This window comes from Coenobita brevimanus, chromosome 31, assembly GCF_032717465.1.
Source record: "Coenobita brevimanus isolate Jiangsu-jjx chromosome 31, ASM3271746v2, whole genome shotgun sequence".
NCBI classification, from domain to species: Eukaryota; Metazoa; Arthropoda; class Malacostraca; order Decapoda; family Coenobitidae; genus Coenobita; species Coenobita brevimanus.
Genome location: NC_136984.1, coordinates 9,115,735 through 9,140,583, shown reverse-complemented (window position 1 = coordinate 9,140,583; position 24,849 = coordinate 9,115,735). Strand labels below are relative to the sequence as shown.

Genomic DNA, 24,849 nt, shown 5'->3' with positions numbered 1-24,849 from the left:
TGACAGTACCCTGTTTTCCTGACCTCTGTCGGGTTGGTATCGAAATCAGATTCCTTCGTCCTAAGTTACCTTCAACCCTTCCAGCAAGTTTGCTCAAAATCGTTTGAAAATTGTTTGACATTGGCATTTGACCTTCACCTTTGACCGACTGTTCTCAAAAGCTATAGTTAAATCCCTCGGCTAACCTCCAACCCTTCCATTATGTTCGCTGTAGATTGGATCAAAATTGTTTTAATCTGTTCACACACACACACACACACACACACACACACACACACACACGGGTTGAACTTTGATCTTGGCCTGTGACCTAGACCTTTTACGGAGTGTTCTTAAAATTCTGTTTTGTTCCTTCTTGCCTCACCTTCAAGCACTCTTCCCTGTCAGGTCTAAATTGCATCCAGATTTTTTAAGTTGACATTGCCATGTAACCTTGAGTATTGACCTATTGTTCTTAAGAACACTTGCCTGACCTTTATCACTTTCATCAAGTGTACTGTTTCGGATCACAACTTTTTGAAATAAGGGTACACTACAACTCGGTCCCGTTCTTACTTAGTCAGTCGGCGAGGGACAAAAATGCTGAATTATTAGAATAAATCCGAACGATACTGTATTATAAAAACTATCCTCCACCTCACTTTTCCTACTTTCGCTACCCTTGTTTCTTATCTTATCTAGCCCCTTCATCATTAGTTACTAGTTATAGCCATGATGATGGTGTTGCTGGTAAGCTCTTAAGGTATCTAATGTCCCTGCCCTCTTGCAGAACCATTCCAGCTGCTGCTGTCCTACTGCGATTACGGTGAAGTGATGAAAGTGTGGATAGGGCCTAACCCAATGGTCATTCTTAGTGGTCCAAGAGCGGCTGAGGTGAGTACCATCTTACTTGCATCAAAATAGATTATTTTCCTTAGCAGACTTCATAATACCTCTTATATAGCGGTTTATTTTTATTATAAAATGTTAGGTTTCAGTTTTTATATTACTAACCCTCTCGCGCACCAAAAGTTTTCAAGAAGATTTGGTTCCACGGACAGGACAAAAACCTCGCTTAGGCTGGCTCTGCTCGCGCAGCAAGGAAAGAAATTCTATGGCCCAATTTACCCTAAGAAAGTGCTAATATTGTTATAAATCGCTTCCCATCATCTTCGTTGATGTTTATACTATCAGATAGGGGAAAAAAAAAAAGCATAAAACAGTTGAATAAATGTACAGAAATGAAGCCAGAATAAACTTTATTTAGGTGAAAACTAACTTCTCATAACTTCCCAACATCACCGTGAAAATGTATTCCTGTGATGCGCAGTTGCAAAGGACATTTATATATGCAGAATTTCACGATCTTTCATATGTGAAAGTTTCAAGTTGATTCGTCCAATAGTTTTCGAGTAAATAAAAAAAAAAAATGAAAATCGCCTAAAAACGTCTGTTTATTACTTCGTATGTTGTTAGTGACACTGTAACAAACATATATGTAAATTCTATCGAGTTTTGTAGCCCAAAAATTAAGGAATCAAATGATATAATTCACAGCGCTATAACCCGTACCGTTATTAAGAAAATGAATTTTGAAAAGTTACGATGGGTTGCGCACAGTGACAGCACCTACGCTCTGGCCCGTAGGCTATGTTTGTCTTTAGTAACTTTCCCAATAATTATTTTCACACATATAGGTTACTTTGCTTTGCAAAAGTATGCGTTGGAAATCATCAGCTTGATCAAGCTTTCTTCAGATTTTTTATGCGACCTATACTTTACGAGTATAATGACTGAGAAAATAGCAGTGAAATCCACCACATTATCCCCATGAGAAATATATAGTAAACACACATTTTATACTTTACAACACAATAGTAGAAAAACTACAAATAAGCTTGTTACTCACGTCCATTAGCAGTGTTGTAGTGTTTCTTGAGAGATGGAGTTGCAGAGAGGAGGACAGGTACAATCACAGCCTGTGTGTGTGTGTGTGTGTGTGTGTGTGTGTGTGTTCTTACCTAATTGTATCTTTACAGGAATGAATCAAGCTTGTACTGTCCCGTGTCTTAAACCATATTTATCGTACATATCCTTAAATTTGTGAATTGTTTTGGCACACTATTTCATTCGGTAGTGCATTCCACTGATCAATTGCTCTGTTTGGGAAACTGATTTTCCTTACGTCTTCATCACCTCTCTTCTTATGCAGTTTTTTGCAGTGTCCTCTTGCTGATGCTTCCCCATATATTAAGTAATAATTTATGTCTATTTTCTCCTTCCCTGATATGCATTTTTATAACATTATCATGTCACCTCTTTTCCTTCTCTCGTGTAGTGTTGGTAGATTCAGTTTATTTAGTCTTTCTTCGCAGCTTAGATCCCTTAAGCGTGATATCCATCTTGTAGCAGCCCTTTGAACTTTTTCAGTATTGTCTATGTGTTTTTTGAGATGAGGACTCCAGACTACTGATGCATACTCCAGGGTTGGTCTGATGAATGATGTTATTATCCTTCTTAGCATGTCTTCATTTATGTATGTGAATGCTATTCTCATATTTGCAAGCAGTGTATACATGTTCCGTACCTTCTCACTGATGTGGTCAGCCGGAGATAGTCTGTTATTGATAATCACACCTAGGTCCTTCTCTCTTTCTGATGTGTGTAGGGTTTTATTTTTTTATGTATAATCCCAATCAGGTGTTTCTCCACTATTACCACACTTGATTAGATGACACTTGTCCACATTGAATTCCATTTGCCATGTATTACTCCATTCATGAAGTTTATTTCATTCTTCTTGTAGCTCTTTACAAGAGTCTGTGTTAGTAATTCTCCTTTGTATTTTTGCATCATCTCCAAACATATTTAGATAGCTTTCATTTCCAGTGTTACTGTCTATATCATTTATATATACTAAAAACATGATTGGTGCCAGCAGTAAGCCCTGCGGTACTCCACTAGTCACTTCTTTCCATGATGAGTAATTTCCCTTTAGTACTGTTCTCATTTTTCTTTTCATGAGAAAATTTTGCATCCAACAATACAGTTTGCCTCGAATTCCTCCTTGATTGTACAGTTTCCATAAAAGTCTTTGGTGTGGTACTGTGTCAAATGCTTTCTTGAAATCTAAATAGATACTGCCCACCCATCCTTCTCTTTCCTGTAATGTGTCTGTTACTCTGTCATTGTAGCTCAATAGATTAGTAACACATGATTTTCCTTTTCTGAAACCAAACTGTCTTTCTGTTATCATACTGTGTTCTTCTAGGTGATTTACCCAAGCTTTTCTTATAACCTTTTCTAATACCTTCCTTACAACACTGGTTAGTGATACTGGTCGGTAGAGTGGATTTTGTCTATTCCCTTTCTTGAATAAGGGGACAATGTTTGCTTTCTTCCAAATATCAGGTAGTTTACCTTGACTCAAGGCCTTTGCACATTCACATAGCACCCAACATGAAATTTCATCAGGACCATTTGATTTTCCTTTGTCTAATTTACTTAGCTCCTCTTGTATTTCTTTTTCTGATGTTTGTATATCTGGCAGTATGTGTGGGCATGCATGTTCCACATAATCCCTCTCATTTTTTTTTTCCTCTGTCAAAACTTATTGGAAATTCTTGTTTAGTGCTTCACAAATATCCTTCTCTTGTGTACAGTATAGGTGATTCCCTCGTCCGTAATGGATTGTAATTTATCTTTTACTTTGGTTTTGCTTCTGATGTAGCTGTAAAATAGCTTTGGTTGATCACTACCTTTATTTGTGATATCCTCCTCAAACTGTTTTTGGGCTTCCCTCCTTATTCTTGTATAATCGTTTCTTGCCTGTTTGTAATTATTATATGCCCTTTCACTATTGTGTCTTCTGTATCTATTACACAACAAATCTGTTTTTTTCCTTTGATTTTTTTACATTCTGTATTGAACCATTTCTTTATTTTGTTTTCTGCTTCTTTGTGCTGTGGGATGTACTTCTGGACTCTTATTTCATAAAGTTCACAGAATTTTTCATATATAGCATTTAAATCTTGTCCTCTAGGCTCCTTTTCCCAAGCAGTTTCTAAGAAGTACTTCTTTAGGTCATGATACTTTCTTTTTTTATAGTTTAGGCTCTTTTTGTAACTTTCATTGCTGTTTTCTATGTCATATGCAATCCTGAAATTGCACTTTAGTACTTCATGGTCGCTTTTGCCGAATGGAGGGTCATATATTAAATTGTCAATATCGTTTTCTTGCCTAGTAAATATGAGATCTAGCACTGAGGGCACATCGAGTCCTCGTTTTCTGGTGCTTTCCCTTACATGTTCCGTTAGGAAAAACTCTTGCACAAGATCCAAGAGTTTTTGGTCCCAACAGCTTTCTTGGCTTATTATATCTAGAGTATTCCAATTTATATTTGTATTAAAATCTCCAGTTAGTATAAATCTTTTCGATTTCTCTTCCATTTTATGTAGTAATGATGAATTGTACTCTCCGCCAGGTCCTCATATTCGTCTCTTTCCGATGTGTTTGATCTGGGTGGCATGTACAAATTGGCTACAATTACTTTCCCTTCAAATGTATTTATCTCTACTGCAATCAGTTCTACTTGTGAGAGGTATATCTAATTCTATTTCTTTGACTTTTAGATTTTTCTTAGTTAATATTATAATTCCTCCTCCTTTTTTTAAGTTCCTATCGCTTCTCCATATATTATATTCCTCTAAGTTTAGGATGTCATTCGATATCCTTGATGTTAATTTTGTTTCAGTTTGTGTGTGTGTGTGTGTGTGTGTGTGCGTGTGTGTGTGTGTGTGTGTGTGTGTGTGTGTGTGTGTGTGAGTGTCTGTCTGTCTGTCTGTGCGTGCGTATGTGTGTGTGTGTGTGTGTGTGTGTGTGTGAGTGTCTGTCTGTCTGTGCGTGCGTGTGTGTGTGTGTGTGTGTGTGTGTGTGTGTGTGTGTGTGTGTATGAGTGTCTGTCTGTCTATGCGTGCGTGTGTGTGTGTGTGTGTGTGTGTGTGTGTGTGTGTGTGTGTGTGCGTGTGTGTGTGTGTGTTTGTGTTTGCGACATGTTTTACTGCTTTCATCAGTATGATACTGATGAAAGCACAGTTCTGTGGAGTGCAGCACATCGCAAACAGGACATATATAGTTTATGTCCCTCCTCCTCTTGTTGATGTAGCACAACACACCGCATCCTTTTCCTGTCAGGGATTCTCTCCATGGTGTGTTGCAGAGTGGAGTCCAAGCATGTCCTATCGTCAATATATCGACAGCGCATGGACGGCTGTGCTCCTCCATCTCCTCGCCTCCATACTCCTGCTGGAGGTGCAGTGGCAGAAGCTGGCCGAGTAACTCCTGACGGGCCAGCTACTGCGGGAGGTGGAACAGTCGTGGTAGTAGCTGGCGGAGTTACTCCTGACAGTCCAGCTACTGTGGGAGGTGGAGCAGTCATGGCAGTAACTGGCGGAGTTACTCCTAAAGGATCAGCTACTGCAGGGAGTGGAGCGATCGGTGCAGGAGGTCAAGCGATTGTTGCAGGTAGAGCCGAGGCTGCACTTGATGTAGTGGTTGCTGCAAGTACAGGTGGTCGTCGTCGTGAGGGAAGGTCAGGGGCATGGTGAAGGGCATGACCCGATACCGGCCACTCCTCCCCCAGGAATGCCAGGAGTTTGTGGCATATGTGCTTGTGGAATCCCAGGAGTCATAGGCCTGGTGGTGTTCTGTTTATACAGGATGCAGGCACTGAACAGGGCCATGTGGATGATTTAAAGTCAATTTCTTGGCCCACTTGACCGTCCTCCTTTGGGCGGGGTAGTATTGGATCATCTGATCGAAATGATCCACCCCGTCCATGTGCCTGTTATAGTCCTCCACCACGATAGGCTTGATCACTGTTTTTTTAGAATATGGTAGAATCTTCCGTCTGGACCCTTGACCTTCCCATGCACCTGCATAGGGATGGTGGTGTCTCTGTGGAAGGTGGACACCATACTTACAATATGTTTGTCTTTCCACAGAACACTATTACATTGCCCTTGTGCCTAGCTTCCACTCCATCATCAGGAAGGCGTTTAGCACTGCTGATGTTCTGCAGCTTCCTTGGTGCTCCCCTTGCCAGTCGTACTGTGCCACATGCATACACTCCCTCTGTGATGAGACGTTCGCACAGTGATACAGAGTTGTAATAATTGTCCATATACAACTTGTATCCTTTGCACTTCAAAGGTTCAACGAGGCCCCACTCTGTGTTCTCTAGAGACTTCTTCTCCCACATGTATACTTCCAAATTCCAAATGTAACCCTTCCTTGCCTCAGCCAAGACGTATAGGTTTATGGCATACTTTTGGGGCTTCACAGGGTTATATACACTGAAGGAGAGCTGCCCCTTCTAAGCCAGAGACCCCTTATCCAGGCTAAGATGTTCGCCCAGGATGTAAACCTCCTTGAACTTCTGAAGGAGATACTGCATCACTGTGCAAATCCTTATCAGCTGGTCCTGATTGCCCTCGGGTGTGGCGAGACTATTGAAAGCATGAAAGTGCTTCAGGATGGCCCTGAAGCGCTTTCCACTCATAGCTTGCCGAAGTATGGAGTATTCGTGACCCTCTGTTGAATGCCAATAATGTCTAATGGTTGGCAGTTCTCAAATCCCCATAAGAAAGTATAACCAAGGAACCGGGCCATTTCCCTTTAGTTGCAGAGGTACCAAACATCTAGTGCAGTCCCCAGGAACCTGGCATTCTGTAGTTGCTGGTTTCGACCATCAGGTTTTCAGCAATTCCCTGGTAAAAAAAAAAGTTGGAAGTATTGGAGTGGTGTTGTTGGTGCAGCCACTCTCAAACCTGGGGTTTCAGTGAAGGGGCGATGCAGCAGGCATTGCTGTTCTCAGGGCACAACTAATCATCCAGTCATTGGAAATGTTGGAGCGAGTCCAGTGGGAAATCATTTGGCAACCTCGCACCTTTGCTTCGGTCAGCATTTAAAATGTAAACACGATTATTATTTGGGTTACAGTATTATTTATGAGTGGTTTGCCATTTCAGAGCCTGTGGTTTAAAAGTGTCTGAACTTGATTGCTTGACATTAACCCGCCGCGTCCCAGAGACGTGAATTCACGTCCTCACATGATGTACACTCAAATCCCAGAGACGTGAATTAACGCGGCAACATTGCAAGGTCCCTAATTTGCACAATTTTCAATTTTCGCGAGTGATTTCGCAAGTGATTTTTGGCACGTATACACGGGACACCTTCCTCTATTCCTCTACAAGATGCCAAGCAGGGACAATGCCTTACACCGCATAACCTCTCCCCCCCCCCCCTGCACGCCATTGTCTCGGCAATTCACCTGTTACCAGTGACCTGGCCAATAAAGACACTCAGGGCCAGAGTGATTCCCCAATCGATGACAATGTGGAGGACAAAGTTTACATAGCATTAGAGGAAGAAACAGTCAGAAATGATGATCAGGTAATGTGGGAAAAAAAGGTCATGAATGGTGATGAGTTAGTGAGTGAAACAATGCTTATAATGCCTATATTACTGTTTGAAAACCAATATACTCATGTACTACATATAAATTCGTACCAAGTAAATAAATAAATACAGTTTATGAGTGGATAAGATAGTTACCCTCCCATAGAACTCGTTTTCTTTGGTTCCAGCCTGTTAGAAAACCCAGTCAGGTAAGGAGGTACTCATACCAAGATCGAGTATTTTAAACCTCAGGTGAGGGATTTCTCTATGAATTTTCGATGTTTCTCACCAAAAGCGGATGTTTGAGCCAAAAAAAAAAAAAAGTCCAAAAATGTCGGGACTGGGGAGTACCACTGCCCAGAAAACGTCGGGATGGGGCGGGTTAATCAGAATCAGAAAAAATAAAAAGGCAATAATGAGGCATGAAGTATGTTGTTACTTGGAGGAGGTCCGTATCATTACTCACTGGCTGTTTATAACTGCATTATGTATAAAATGGCTCTTAATTGCCTACCCTAAACTAACCAAACCTAAGTTAATCTAATCTGATCATGTCTAATATAACAAACCTTACTTTATCTTACCTAACCTTACACTACCCTACCTAACCTAATCTAAACTTATCTATTCTAATTTTATCAAATAATATCAAATGTAGCCTAACCTAACTTCACCATAACCTTATCTATTCTAATATTACTAATATAACCATACCTACGCTTATAACAACATTATTTAACCAAAATTTCTCTATTCAATCTAATACAATCACACCTAACCCTAACCTAAACTTATCTAATCTTATCTAATACAACCAAACCTAACCTAACCCAACCTATCCTAAGTTCATCAGTTATTTAGCAGTTTCAACCACACAGCAATCTGAATATGGAAACTAGATTTTTGTTTTGAATAATGGCATTTGAAATAACTTTTCTACGTACCATTTCCCTTACAACGCTTTCCTTTTTCAGATATGCCCCCTTCCCCCCTTAATTAACACTCCAATTTTAATGGGAAAAAACAAAACAGTTCGGCTATTCAACCCAAAAAATCAACAGAAAAGCTGTGTTTTGATATTAAACCATCCTATACCTAACCAACTGTGGCCTAACCAGTGGCGTACCTGAGGCGAGGGCGGGGGGGTCTGTTTGAAATTGCCCCCCGAGCCCACAATCGAGGGGGGGGGGTCCAAAGCCTTAAAAATTATTAAGCTTGTTTATTAATACTTAAAAAATATATATATATATTTATCATCCTGACAATCCCGGCTGAGATATTAGATTAGTTTTGAGAATGAGGGGGGCTAGATTCTTTGCAGGGCCCCCTTCCAGGAGGGGGGGGCCCCGCAAAGAACCTAGCCCCCCCGGGACCCAAATCTCTAGGTACGCCCCTGGGCCTAACCTAACGTTAACGTACTATAATACCTTCTGGTTTTCACACAGTATTGTACAATACGTAAATTTATGTTCAGATTTATCAGAATGGCTGGGGTCTATAGCCTATGTGTAGTGTAGGTGGGCGTAGCTGAGGTGTTTTTTATTTGACAAAGAGGGTTATTTGGTATCGTCGATGGGAGTGGCACCAGGAGAGAGAGAGTAATGGTGAGGCATTGTAGGAGTTGTCAGTGTAGGCCTTCTCTGTCACACCTTTCTCTCTTGTATCGTAAGAGGAGGTGATGTATAGCCAGACTGAGGTTGACTGAGTTTACTGAGAAACAGTTACTAGGATAAAAAAAATTTGGACACAATGACTTGACCCGTGTATTGTCAGTGGCCGTTTGTGCCAGCTGCTGTCCTCCTTCTTTACTCTCTAAGCTCCCAATCTTCTTCTCTGCTCCTCCTCCTTTTCTTCTCTTCTGACTCCCATCTCTGATTTCCTGTCTATATACTGCTGCTGAAACTTCCGGCGAACTAACATGTCGGTGGATGTGTTCATATATATGTGCGTGTGTGTGTGTCAGCCACTTTCCGGCACCTGGTCAGAGGCATTTGACATACGTAAGATTCTTGGTTGTCTGGGTTAGGGGAAATGTACTTATTTTCTTCATGATGAACTTAGACATAAATACCTGCCCATTACAAAGTCTACTAATGTTAAATATAAACAACTATTACACTCCTATAACTAATTTAATGCCTCTATATTTCTCGTTCATGCCTAGCTGTCATATCTATGACATAGTTGCTGTTACAGATGATAGAATTATGCTGTTTATCTGCTTGTCAAACAGTGCATGATAAAGTAAGTACATTGTATCACATTACTGTAGAAACATATTAACATTGTAGTTTCACTATAGTAATGTAATTGTTACATTACTGTAATAATTTTTTAGTATCATATAACTGTAGTAACACTGTAACATGACTGTTGTATATAACGTAATCGTGAATGTAATATATATATATATATATATATATATATATATATATATATATATATATATATATATATATATATATATATATATATATATATATATATATATATATATATATATATATATATATATATATAATCAGCCATTTTGTGTACATTAACTTTCAGCTTCCTCCTCCTACACACTGTCCCAAATTCATTCACCAAACCTTGCAACTCCCATTCATCTTCACTCAACAGTACTGTATCATCAGCAAACAACAACACCGGAAGCTTCCAAATCTCACCCTCATTCATTAGAGCCACCCCCACATCCACTCCCCTACCCTGCACCTCCTTTACAACCCCATCCATGTATATATTAAACAGCCATGGAGACATCACACAACCCTGTTTCAGTCCCACACTGAGATCAAAGAACTCAGCTCACCATCCAGTCGCTCGGCAGCCCTAGCGCCCTCGTACATACTCTTCACAGCACTCAACAATTTCCCCTCCACTCCATATATTCTTAATACCTTCCACATACCTTGCCTATCTATTCTGTCATAAGCTTTCTCCAAGTCCATGAAGGCAGCATACACTTTCCTTCCCTTCTCTAGATACTTCTCCACTAAACATCTTAGAACAAATATCTGATCTACACACCCTTTTCCTTTCCTAAATCCCCCTTGTTGTTCTCCAACTAGCTCCTCTGTCATATGCCTAACCCTATCAATGAGTATTCTACCATATATTTTACCAGTCACACTAAGTAGGCAAATATCCCTATGGCTACCAAATACTTCTCTCTCCCCTTTTCCTTTATATAAAGGAACAATTATACCTGATTTCCAGTCCTCTGGAACCCTTCCCTCTTCCCAAGCCAATCTACACAACTTCCATATCCACTCCACAACAATCTCACCCCTATACCTAAGCATTTCACCACACACTCCATCAATTCCTGGGGCCTTTTCCAACTTAATCTTCTTCATCGCTTCCACTACTTCCTCCCTACTGATCTCTTCCTCCCTCCTCTCATCTCTTCTTCTCCCAGCCATTCCCCAACCACTTATACTCGCACTGCTTTCACTCTACATTCAACAAATCCTCAAAGTGCTCCTTCCATCTCCTCAGTTTCTCTCTCTTCTCCACCAACAATCTATTATTCCTATCTTTCACTCCCCTACTATTTCCCTTTTCACACTGCCTTACTTTCTTTACCTCCTTCCAAAACAATTTCTTACTCTCTCTCCATTTCACACTCAGATTCCTCCCAAACTCTTCATCCACTTTCTTTTTACTCTCCTTCACCAGTCTCATAACCTCCCTTCTCCTGCTCACATATACCTCTCTCTTCTCTCTCTCATCTTCTCCCCTACCTCTACTCGCTAACCATTCACTATATGCCTTCTTCTATTGTTCCACAGCTCGTTTCACCTCATCATTCCACCATGCTGTCCCTTGCACACCCTTGCATCTCCTCCTCACTCCACAAACCGCCTCACACGCTGCGCCTATCTCTTCCGTGAATATCTTACATACGTCTTCCACCCCTTCCATCTGCTCTAGCTCATACCTTCCCAATCTTTCTTCCACTATGCTCTTATACTCTGTCATTTTCTCACTATCTTGCAATTTCTCCACTCTTCTCACAGGAGTTGCTTCCTCCTGTCTTCCCCTTCGTCTCCTCAACCACTTTCTTTGCAGCTCTACCTTGGCCATCACTAAGTGATGGTCCGAGACTCCATTCCCCCACCCTCTCCACACTCTTGCATCCAACACTTGTCTTCTCATTCGCTCATCCACACACACGTAGTCTATCATTGCCTTTCGTTCAACAAGTTCACCATCCATCCTCCTCATTGCTCTCCATGTGTACCGGTGGATCATCTTATGCCGAAAGTAGGTGTTGGCTATTGCCAACCCCTTTCCAACACAGATGTCCACCAAAGCACTTCCATTCCCATCTACGTCAGCTGGCACACCCCACTGACCAACCACTCCATCCACTCGTACATTCCCAACTTTGCCATTCATGTCTCCAATCAACAGCACTCTCTCGCTCCTCTCAAACTTGTGCTTGAGAGGAATGAAGTCACAGAGTGTGCAGTGAGGTTGGATGGTGAGGATATGGAGAATGTGAGTGCATTCAAATACTTGGGTAGTGTGATGAGTAAGGATGGAACTTTGGGGGATGAAGTGCGTGAAAGGGTACAGCAGGGAAGGAAGGTTGTTGGTACACTGAAAGCAGTGATGAAAAATAGGGAGGTGAGTATGGAAGTTAAGAAGTCACTGCATGATAGTATCGTGATCCCTACCCTGGCGTATGGAAGCGAGGCATGGACCTTGCAAGAGGGGAACAAGTCAAGAGTGAGAGCAATGGAAATGAGTTACTTGAGAGGAGCATGTGGAGTGACGTTGAGGGACAGGTTGACGAATGAAGAAGTGAAGGAACGCTGTGGGGTGGATGTGGATGTGGTTGAGAAGATTAGGAGAAATACACTGAGGTGGTTTGGACATGTGAAGAGAATGGAGAATGAAAGACTGACTAAGAGGGTGTATGTAGGTGAGGTGGAGGGAGGGAGAGGGAGAGGTAGACCGAGGATGAGGTGGAGGGATGGAGTTGAGAGGTATATGAGGGAGGGGGGGGTGAGCTGGGGGGAGGGTAGTCAAATGGTGGGTGACAGAGCGACTTGGAGGCGTTTTGTCTGCGGCCACCTTTTGCGGGATTAGGGCGTCGGGCTATAGATAGATAGATCAGCCATTTGAGTATCCACTGCAGGACCAGCCTATCCCGACCGAAGTGGGGACGATAATGCCTGTGTGTCTCTACGCAGTGGCTTGACTATCTGGTAGAGTTTGTATGTAGGGTGAGAAGTGCTTGTATGTGTGGTTATAATGTCGGAGTGATTTTAGATGTGTGTGTGTAGTCTGTCAACCAAGTCTAATCAGCCCGCCCAAGCTGACTGAGTGAAAGCGTACTTTATAGTATGCAACACTGGTTCAACCACAGCAACCATTATGTTCACCAAAACAGTACATGGCCGGAAGAACGCTCCCAAAAATTATTACCCTGGCGGGGCACGAACCCTCATGCTCCCATGTACGAAAATGCACAATGTAGCACTGTACCACAAAGGCTCATATATATATATATATATATATATATATATATATATATATGTGTGTGTGTGTGTGTGTGTGTGTGTGTGTGTGTGTCCTCGTCCCACGCTGCTACAGGCTCCAACAGCAGTATTCAGTACAGGAATGACGTTGCCCAGTGAGTTGTTCTTCCTATGGTCTGCATTACAGTATACAGCAACAAAGTCAAATCAGGCACTGTAAATAAACTCTGCCTTCTTAAGTTCACTGATCATATTTACAAATAATTACACTTAATGCTTGCCAACTACACTTCACTGTTTTCACAAATACCGGAGTTATTCAATCCTCGTTAATCGAAAACTACACTTCATATTTCCCAACTATATTTCACTGTTTTTACGAGTACTGGAGCTATACAATCTTCACTAACTGCACTGCACTACACTGAACTACTCAGATTGAACTGAAAATGACTGAAATTGCTCTAGCCTCTTCCCCATCTTTAAATATGCTTTCTATATTCCAGAGTGATCTACTTCGTTTCCAAAGATCTCATACAGTCTCGAGGGAGCAACAATCGCATCAGTTACCAACTCAGAGACATCCAAAACATGTCAAAGTTTACTTACATTGCATAACACTGTAAATTATTTAGAATACAAATCTAAATTATATTAACTAATTTAATGAACAATTACATAAATATAATGTTATAGAGATAACGAGCAAAAAACTCAATGTACAACTTACAGTATACCTCCACTCACAAAGAACAGTCTAACTGGCAACTCTGACAAGTTACAGGGAAAATACTTCAAGCACTCAGAACCTCCCAGTAATTCCTAACTAGCAAATCCTGTTTCTTAACACTACCCCCTCCCTAGTCCTTTGACGTCCCAACAAAATACACAGTGTATATAACCATAATCCTTAATCCAAATTAGACATTTAATTATACACAAAAAATCCAACTTATCAGGTCTTCTAATATGCACCTTCTGACGACATCCCTGCTCCTCCACAAAGTTCAGTCCTCCTGGAATGTCTTCGTCTTTCTCCTGATTCACTTCTTTGATTGGGAAAGTGTCACCATCCTCTTGTACTTCGGCTTCTAGGTCCTCACCATCCTCAGCTGAGGGAGAGCCTTACTGCCCTGGCCCATGGCACTGCCACAGATGATTCACGTTTACCACCTTTGGGTGAGACTTCCTGCCTCCCCTAATCTGGTACATTACATCTAATAGGCAGTCAGGCACAGTGTAAGGCCCACTCCATTGGCTCTGCAGCTTCGATGACTGTCCCATCTTTTGCTGTGGATTGTATAACCAAACTTTGTCAACATCCCTGAAGCTCACGACACTTGCCTTGGCAAGTGCACTTCATCACCTCTCCTCAAAAATAAAGAGCTCCTCGCACTTGTTTATGTATCTCAGCCAGCCTTTCCCATAGCTAGAGATGTCTGTATGCAGCTCTTCACCAGGTGGTCTACCCATGAACAAGTCAACAAGTAAACGTTACTCGTGGCCCAGCATCAGTTTTGCAGGGGTGTAGCTGGTAGACTCATGGAATGCAGACTGATTTGCCATCAGTAATGCAGGTAATTTCTGGTCCCGTACTGCTTGTCCATCAATGCAGTACTTGACCAGTTCTTGTCCCATGGTCCAGCTGAATTTCTCCAACATCTCATCTGAGTGTGGCCTTAGTGGGGTCGTCCTGGTCTTCTTGATTCCCAGTAACTTGCAGCACTCATGGAACATAGCAGACTCGAAATTTCCACTCTGGTCTGAATGTATCTCTTGTGGCATCCCAGAACGGCAGCATAACTGGTCAACCAACAACTGAGCAACAGTCAACCTCTTGATCAGGGATGGCATAGGTTTCTGGCCACTTTGTGAAATAGTCCATGGTGGCACACATACTGTATACTTATTTCCTCTTTCAGTGAGTGGCAGAGGTCCAGCAATGTCCACTGCGATTCTTTCCATTGGTGCACCCACTTGGTACAGCTGAAGAGGGGTGCAACCACGTTTCTTCACTCCCTTCTTGACGTAACATACATCATAGGCCTGTCACCACTCTTCAGCATCATGACGAATCAGTCCAGTAGAACCTCTGTCGCAGCCAACTAAGAGTTTTCTTCACCCCCAGGTGCCCACTAGTGATCTGGTCAGACTCAACCAAGATCCAAGACCTCATTTTCTTCCGAACCACCAGTAGCCAATGCTTGCTAATGCCATAGAGTGTCTTCCACTAATGCTCCAGTAGTCCATTGTTTAAACAAAGAAGGTCCTACTGACTCCAGTAGGTCTTGGTCACAAGATTGAATCTGGAAACCTCTTCCCAGGATGATCTCACTGTACTCTGCTGCAGCCACTCTAGCACTGGTTACAAATCTGCATCTTCAATCTGCATTCTCTTCAGGTCTTCTTCATATGCCATTGGCCCTATCACCACAGTATGGTAGGATTTCCTGCTAAGATTCCCATTCCTACTACATTGTTTTTTTATTATGCAAGGAGGAAGGAACCAAAGGCCAGGATCCCGCAAACTGTTCCTTCCAAGAAAAAAAAAAAAAAAACGATACAAAGGAGAGCCAAATTCAAGATTTGTTCATTTCGAGATGCTTGGACACACTGCGTTTGATAGACTGGAGATCATAGGAAGTAGAAAATACAGACAGAGGGAGACAGTTCCAGTGTTGACCTGTTGCATAAATGAAGGACTGGGAGTAATGGTTAACTCTTGCTTTGGAGAGTTGGACAGAAAAGGGAAGAGAGTATGTTGCTACGCACCCGTTGTAGAGGTGGAGGGATGCAAGCAGACAGTTCAGAGGAGCAGTGACCATTGAAGTAGCACTAGAAAAGAGATAAAAATGCAACAGTGCAGAGAAGAGACAGAGGTTGGTAGGAGCAAGTAAGAGGAGGAGAGTTAATGAGACAAAAAGCCTTTGATTCCACCCTATTGAGAAGCTCTGTATGTGAGGAACTTCTCAGACATGAGTGTTGTATTCCATACAGGAGCTTGCCGTCTGTTCTTCCGTCTTCTTGCACACTATCGGTCAAGGCTCTGTAGAATATCCTCAGTGATGGGGCTTCTTGGGAAAAACTGGCTGGTTGTTGTTTCTTGTCACCAGGCAAAATAATTTACCATAATCCTGCTCATCTGCAGCATTCTTCTTGCCATCCTTCTCACTTAGACAATTAGAGCTGAAATGTGCCACCTTACCATACAGTATACCCTGCACCCTTTGGTTGCAATTATGAGTTTCCTTGGACCGTTCCATTCTTGCTTCTTCTTCCATTTGTAACAATCCCTTTTCTTGTGTCTTGGCTTCTTGCAAAAGCAGCAACCACCTCTGATCTTCTCTTATTTTTCTTCCACTTGCAGCAGAACACTTTCCTTTGTCCTGGCTTTTCATAGTACTAGCAACTTCCTTCAAGAATTTCCACTTCAAGTACCTGCCCCTTTCCTGCCTTGTACCCTGCACTTGCGACCTGCCTGAAAAGTGGACATACTGGACCTGATGCAGTGTACAACTGAAATTCCAGGACCCTGGCTAGTTCTTCTTGCATGTTTCTGCATTGTGCCTGCCTCACTTGCACTTTCAACTCTACATTATCAAGAACATTGATGAACTGGTCCCTTAGAAGAATAGCCAACAGGTTAGGTGCTGCTCCGGAGTACACCTTGAATGCCATACTCTACAGATTATGAGCAAGTTGCTGTAGGGATGCGCCTCGAGCCCGTACACGGGGCCGGAATCTTGCTCTGTAAACCTCAGTCCAGAACATGGTCCCATATGTGTACTCCAGCACCTCTACTAGGGAGTAATAGCTGTTCTTATCCTCCATAGACGTTTGGAAGAGAATCTCCTTTGCAGCACCCCTGAGGCTAGTAGCTAGCTGCACTGCCCTCTACTTGTCAAGCCAACCATTCTGATCTGCAAGCAACTCAAACTGCACAAGATAAACATCCCAAAACACTTTATCATCAAATTCTTGAGTTTTTTTTTTTTTTTTTTTTTTTTTTTTGCCCCCATTATTGCCATGCACTTTAATGGTTTGGGGCCTAAAAACTGGGGCATCACATTTTAGTCCAAGACTTAAAACTTAAGCATTCCGATTATTGAACCTTGTAACGCTACGTTTAGATGTTGAGGATCCTTCAAGATTCAGCATGCACTGTCCATTCTTTTCATATGCTCCCTATACACTAGCCTGAGGCTCATCAGTGCAATATTTCTATACAGACTAAATTTTCTTACTAAATGATCTTCACATGGTCGACTGCATGCTTCAGCTGGTTATCAACATGCAGTCTGCACTCCACCACAATTCCCTCACTAATTGTCTTCAACTGGTCGTCTACATGTTGTTTGCACTCAGTCACTTTATTGCTTACCTCATACCTTTCCTGCCATAGCTCAACCTGTACTTCCTCCTCCAGCTGTTGCTCCTCTTCCTTCTCTTCCTCCATGAAAGCATCTAGCTGTCTTTACATCCTCAGTTGTAAATCCCTCTGTTGTTCCTGTAATGCCTCTTGATGCTTTTTGTATCATTCTTTCTGTTCTTCACTTTGTGCCTCTAGCTTCTTCACTGTGCTTGCAATTGTTCTTTGATTTCTTCATTTTGTGCCTGTAATTGTTCTTTGAGTTCTTTCTGTCCTTCAGTCTGTGCCTGATTTTTTTTTTCTTTCATTCTGTGCCTGTAATTGTTCTTTGAGTTCTTTCTGTTCTTCATTCTGTGCTTGCAGTTATACACTTTATGCTTGCAATAGATGCATCATTGCAGCCAATGACACCTCGACCTGCCTGGCTGAGGACCTTGTCTGCACACCACTTTGCTCCATGTCGAAGATTAGACTCACTGCAGAGCTTACGGTGATCCCCACACCTGGCACCACTCTTACATCTCCGTACCACACTGCCACAGGTTCCAACAGCAATAGGTCAGTATTGGATGGTAGTTGCCCACTGAGTTGTTCTTCCTATGGTCAGCCTTATGGTGTACAAGAACAAGATCAGCTCAGGCATTGTAAATAAATATTGGCTTCTTAAGTTCACTGACTTTATTTTTCAAATACACTTAAATTTTTGCCAACTACACTTCACAGTTTCACAAGTACCATAACTATACAATCATCACTAACTGCATTACACTGACACTGACCCACACTCAAACTATACTGAAGCTGACTGAAACTGCCTCTTCCCCATCCTTATATAAGCTTCCTGTATAGTAGAGTGATCTATTACTTCTCAAGTATTCTCGTGCATTCTCTAGGAAGCAAGTGTTGCAAGAGTTCCCAACTCGGAAATATCCAAAAATGCCAAAGTTTACTTACACTGCATAACACTCTGTATCAGTTACCATACAAACTTATTATAAATTACCATAGCAAATTTAACAAACAATCACATAAATACAGTTTTATAGAGAAAATGAGCACAAAAATCAATGTACAACTTACAAAATACCTCCGCTGATGAAAAGCAGATCAACTGGCAACTCTAACACTGAGAACATCCCAGTATTTCCTAACTAGCAAATCTCACTTCTTAACTCTCTCTCTCTCTCTCTCTCTCTCTCTCTCTCGAGTATTATATATATATATATATATATATATATATATATATATATACAGTATATATTATATATTATATATATATATATATATATATATATATATATATATATATATATACAGTATATATTATATATATATATATATATATATATATATATATATATATATATACAAACACTCCTTCTGTCTCTCTTTCCTTCATTCTTTCCTCTTCCTTCTGCCTGTGGGTGACTCTACATTGAGTGACAAGACAAATGGTTTCCTGTACACCAAGAAACCATTAAGTTCGCTGGGTGGTAATCATATAACCAAATTATGGCGCCTGGTGGTTTAGTGGGTAATTACGGAGCTCCAATCGCATTGAGCCGGTGAAGGTTTATATCCAAGGGATGGTTGGGGTTTATTGCTCACGTATTGCCACTCAGGGATGAGTGAGGCTGCTCACTCTCATCTTAAATGTCAGGACCAACTTGCCTTACCCCGGGCTCCTACGCTTCTCATGGGGCAACGTAGGATTGGATGATGGATGAATATAACAGAGAGAGAGAGAGAGAGAAAGAGACTGTATATTACCCCCCCCACACACACACACACACACTGGCCCTGTCACTACAGTACGGTGGTAATTCTAATAAACTGTTTGCTGTCTGTTCTTTCTTCTCGCACACTATCAATCAAGGTTCTCTTGCATTTCTTCAGTGGGGGGCTTCTTGGGAAAAACTGGCTGGTTGTTGCCTGTTGTCACCAGCCTTTACTAATTTACCCTCATCCTTCTTTACTAATTTACCCTCATCCTTCTCATCTTCTGCAGTCTTCTTCCCGTCCTTCTCATTTGGACAATAATAGCTAAGGTATCCCACTTTACCGCATGACCAACACCCGTTTGTTGCAATCGTGGGTTTCTTTGCACTGTTTCTTACTTTCACCTTCTTCCGTTTGTAACAGTCCACCTTTTTGTGTCCTGGGTTTGTCATAAAAGACTATTATTGTATGATAATGGCATCTTGAGTAAATCAACAGCAACAACGTCCCATGGTTGATGTGGTACAGGGTAATTACCCATCAGTGCAGGTGTGATTGGGTATCCTTTGTGTTTCGCACATGATTCGCATCTGTCTATATGATTGTTTATATCCTTTTGTAATGAAGGCCAGTAATATAATAGCTGGGCTTGGTTGAATGTCTTATCCTTTCTCCTTCTGACCTGCCTGTTCTAAGGCCTGTCTCCTTCTGAGCTCTCTTTCCTAAATTCTGGTGAAACAGGAGACGTATCACGTGTGTTCCTTGTGGATGGAAAGTTTAAGAAGCCTGTGTGTGAGTATGTGTGTATGTGTGTGTATGGTCACTAGGGCTTTGTTCACGGGTGGATTGCTGACAACTAACTGCATCATCTCCTTACTGGCCACTGTCGTCAGCTTTCCTCAGTGTAATTTGCAAGCTCATTTCCCATTCCCAGGCTCGCATAGAGCTGTCTATCTATCTATTTATCTATCTATCTATTATGATTTGTAATTATAATATGGAGTCCTGATATCTGCTCGGTCACGCGAAAATGGCGTACCATCGACAGTTAATAGTTATAACATATTAATACATATTATATACACATTATAATGAACTTTAATTAAGTGAAATACGTAATATTGTAAAAGTAACATAATTGTATGAATATTGTATACATATAATATTCATAGTAAATAGTGATTATTCAGTAATATTACATTTTAAACAAGTTGTATACATATTTGAATAAATGTATTAAAGTAAATTACTGAACTGTAATATAGTATGTACTTGGGTTATTGTATTGAAATGCATACATGCAAGAAAAAAAATAGTTTAAAATTAAGATTATGGTAAGAGTTATTAATATTTCATTTAAAGATAATGGTACTGGTCCGCCATACATGGGTCATTCTTCTTTGTATTTTTTTTCCATATATATAATTAATACTATATACAAAATATATACACTTCATTCAGGGGGGTTAACTTTGATGTTAACTCTCCCCCCACTAAATAATGACTCCAAATTAGCAATTCTTGCATGCATTCTGTGCATTGCGAACAGCAGTACTGCAACTACAATGCAGACGATTATAAAGACAGTAGGTGCTGGGCTATACACATAATATGGGTTGAACATACTCAAACTCAAATCTTCCCAGGACTTCATTGTTTCATTGATCAGCTGCATAGTTTCAAACTTAGGTGAAGTCAGCTTAATACTTGTGCTCATGTTTAAGTTCATATCAGGCAGTGGGTGGAAATGTTTGTGTGTATGATTGAGAATGGCGTAGTGATTGATGGTGGATAAAGTAGACATCGCTGGTGTAAATACCGCACAGTAGTCTGGTGCTATGTATAATCCTGATGCTGATGTATGAGATGGTGGTATATCTGGACAGACTATGTAAACTGATGTGTTATGAGGGAAATAAAAAAAACTGTGAGTGTCCAATGCGTTGATGGTGTACAAGTTTATCTGGAGCAAAAGTGAAGTTGCAATGATGATGAATATTGTCATTTCTGATGATAGCCATTTCACAAGGGACTGCATCAGTAGGCTGAAACATGAAAATGTACGCAGGACAAAGACGAATAGCATGTAAGGATGTGCGGCACTTTCGTTCAATCGTTGATTCACTTGCGAAAGTGACAGTGTCCCGTCTCTTGGAGTTCGGTGTCTGTGTTGATGTTGATGATGACCAAAGTGTTGTTATTTTTATAGGGGAAGGGGTGTATTTGGTATACTGTGAACAAGTCTTCAGTGATGAATGGTACATGAACTACCACTGATGTTGGTGTTAGTGTTGCTTCTAAATACGGGTAATATTGCATAAATTCCCTGCTGCGGAACAACGGCTTCAATTTATGTTTATGTATGCCTTGACTAACTATCTGACGTAGCTCATGAACTGGGAGTAAGTCAATTGTGATCCTGCCATCACCAGAATTCGAAATTCCTTGCATAAGTGCCCTGAAACGATCTCTAGTGTTCTCTAATTGTAGTAGAATCGTGTCAATATGTTCTGTGATGATGGAGAAGTGTTGGAAAAGTGTAACGTTTCCATCCAATTCATTTATTTTATCTACACTCTCGAGAGCTATGTTTTCTGCTTGTTTCAGATTTTTCACAATTGTCTTCATTGCTGAGTTCTGTCCTGTGATGAATTTATCTTGGTATGTTAGTACCTGAGCTATCTTATTAAATTTGTTGTTTATTTCTTTAAGGTCATCCTCTGTAGCCAATCCAAAGATGTTCCCAAGAACTGCGCCACCCAGGTCGAACAAACCGCGCTTTTGGCGAGTACGTGTGATGTTGTTCCTGTCGCTCAGTACCTCCGTTCCATAAGATGGGAGATCTTGGATCATGACGAGCATAGTTGACTTCGCCTGTTCTAGTTTCCATTTCGCTAACTTTACCATTTCATTCACTTCCTTGGTGTTATGTGCTTGTGAAACATAATTTCCTATCATGAAGTCCAGAGTTCGCATCGGCGTCGCAAGTCTGTCTAGATAAGTAGGTAATTCATACAAGTAATCTAGACTTATTTCAGTACTCATGACGTCCTTAACGATTGTAGTCGTGGCCGTTGGAGCTATGAGGCATCCTTGTCGTACTATATGTTTGGGGTCTAAGTGTGCATATCCTCTTGCTATGTAGAGGAGAATCCATAGCATAAGTCCCTTCATCGTAACCTACCGAAAAAAAAAAAATCTATTAATTTCCTATAATGCTGTGGTCGATGATAGTGATGATGTGCGTTACGGTTGATTGTTATTTCATTTATAGAAGGAGTTTAAATCGATATTTAATTCTCGTAAATGATGTACTGTAAATTTGATTGGAACAGTTGCACTGTAATCATTGTTGTGTTCTTCCTTGGTTTCTTGAGGTACGTTCGAATGTTCGGTTGTATCCGAGGCTGAATAATTATGGGATAATTCCCTTGAAACTCGTTTTAAATGGTCAATATGAACTTGTTTCTCCTCGCCACTTGAAAGTGACTTGATTAAAACTTTGTTTGCTTTTATGTTAATTACTCTGTATGGGCCCTCAAATTTTGGGAATAATTTATTGTCTCTCGTATGAATGACACAGTAAACAATGTCTCCTAAGCTGATAGGTGAATCTTTTGCCTTCTTGTTAAATGCCTCCGTCATTTCTTCCTTGGACATCGTTAATTGTTTTTTGACTCTTTTGTGAATGTCCTGGAATTCACGTAATCGGAGTTTAGGGTAATCATCGTAATTGTATATAGGCATGCTGTCACCTTCTAGGAGCTCATATGGTAATTTCTTATCTGTGCCATATATAATGAAATGTGGTGTGTCACCGATGGATTTATTTATAGACCCATTAATTGAGGCTTCTACTCTGGGAATCCAATCATCCCAGCTTGCATAATTTTCACTGAGAATGTGTCGTAGCACATCTAATACCTTTTTATTTTGTCTCTCTTCCAACCCATTCGATGCTGGGTGATAGGCCAAAGCGTTAACCTTTTTGATGTTGTATTGTTTACATATTTCTTGTAAGATCTCAGAATTAAATTCTCCTCCATTATCACTTATTAATACCTTTGGGGTAGTAAAGCGACATATTACATTATCTGTTATTGCCTTTGCTACTGTCTCTGCTGTCTTATCTTTAATTGGAGCTAAAATGACATAACGGGAAAAATGATCCGTTGCTACGAATAAGTATAGGTTATTATTGTATGATAATGGCATCTTGAGTAAATCAACAGCGACAACGTCCCATGGTTGATGTGGTACAGGGTAATTACCCATCGGTGCAGGTGTGATTGGGTATCCTTTGTGTTTCGCACATGATTCGCATCTGTCTATATGATTGTTTATATCCTTTCGTAATGAAGGCCAGTAATATAATAGCTGGGCTTGGTTGAATGTCTTATCCTTTCCAGGATGCCCTGCATGCGGGCTGTCGTGTATCAATCGTAATACTTGGGGTATCATGTCATTAGGTACTACCAACTGGTTAGTATTTCTTTGGCGTTTTGGTTGTTTAGAGTTAATTTTGTATAATGTATTATTGACCATTGTGAATTGTTCAAGTGGGACATGCAGTTTGGGTAATTGTATGTCATCTCCACTTTCTAACTTGTATATTACTTTAGACCATATTGGGTCAAGTCTTTGTGCCTTTGCGATATCCTCATGGTTTGGGATATTTCCTTTGAGATCTAACGCCGCGACCTGAATTGTGTTCGGGTTCCTAGATAATGCGTCAGCTACTATGTTCATTTTACCTTGTATATAATGAATTTGTACATTGTAGTTTTCAACTGTACATTTCCATCTTGCTCTCCTCCCAGAAAGGAGTTTTTCTTTAAACATACCCACCAGTGGTTTATGGTCGGTGAATAAGTGGATTTCGTAACCATATACCAAAACTCGAAACTTTTGTAATGCAAAAACCACTGCAAGTGCCTCTAAGTCTGTAGTGCAATAATTTTTCTCTGCACCTCTTGTTTGTCTGCTGGCAAATGCAATTGGTTGATTCTTTCCTCTTTTATCTTCCTGCATCAGTACAGCCCCTAATCCTTTAACTGATGCGTCTGTACAAATAATAAATGATTTTGTGTAATCCGGATATGCTAAACAAGGTGCATTTGTTAGTTTAATTTTTTGATTGTTAAATGCCCTTTTTTGTTCTTCTTCCCATTGGAATACAGCATCTTTTTTGAGTAGTTGGAATAGAGGAAAGGCTATATGAGAGAACTGTGGTACGAATGACCTATAGTACCCAGCCAGACCTAAAAATTGTCTAACTTCGGCAGTCGTTGTGGGTTCAGGAAAATCTCTGCCTGTATTTTGTCATCAGTGGTGTGAATACCATCAGAACTTAATTTGTGGCTTAAGAAATTTATTTCCTTAAAGCAAAATTTGCATTTAGAAAGTTTAATTTTTAAACCAGCATCACTAAGCTTTTGTAAGAGTAAGTCTAATTTCCTGAGATGATCCTTAATATTCTTCGTTGCGATTATAATATCGTCAAGATAAACAAATATTCCTTGTCCTAAAATTCCGGACAATACGTAATTCATAAGACGCTGGAATGTGCCTGGGGCTGTCCTCAGTCCCATTGGCATTCTTGTATATTGATAATGGCCTCTGTTTGTTGAAAAGGCAGTGTATTTACGTGACTCCTTAGATACCGGAATCTGATAGTAGCCGTTTAGGAGATCGATGGTCGAGAATATATTATTCTCAGGACCAATATTCTGTAGAACATCGCTTAGCAATGGCATGGGAAATCTGTCTGGGATTGTGTGATTATTTAGTTTACGGTAATCTACTACCGCACGCATTTCTCCATTTCGT

At 40.7% G+C, this 24,849-nt stretch overlaps 1 protein-coding gene across 1 annotated transcript in view; it reads left to right on the top strand.

Annotated features, from left to right (window-relative positions):
* Positions 1–714: 714 nt before the first annotated feature.
* LOC145395503 (cytochrome P450 4C1-like) overlaps positions 715–24,849 on the top strand; it is a 215,461-nt gene continuing 191,326 nt past the window's right edge. The window contains exons 1-2 of the mRNA XM_080269111.1: positions 715–729; positions 781–873. Coding sequence (XP_080125237.1) covers positions 715–729; positions 781–873 — 108 coding nt within the window. The remainder of the gene's footprint in view (positions 730–780; positions 874–24,849) is intronic.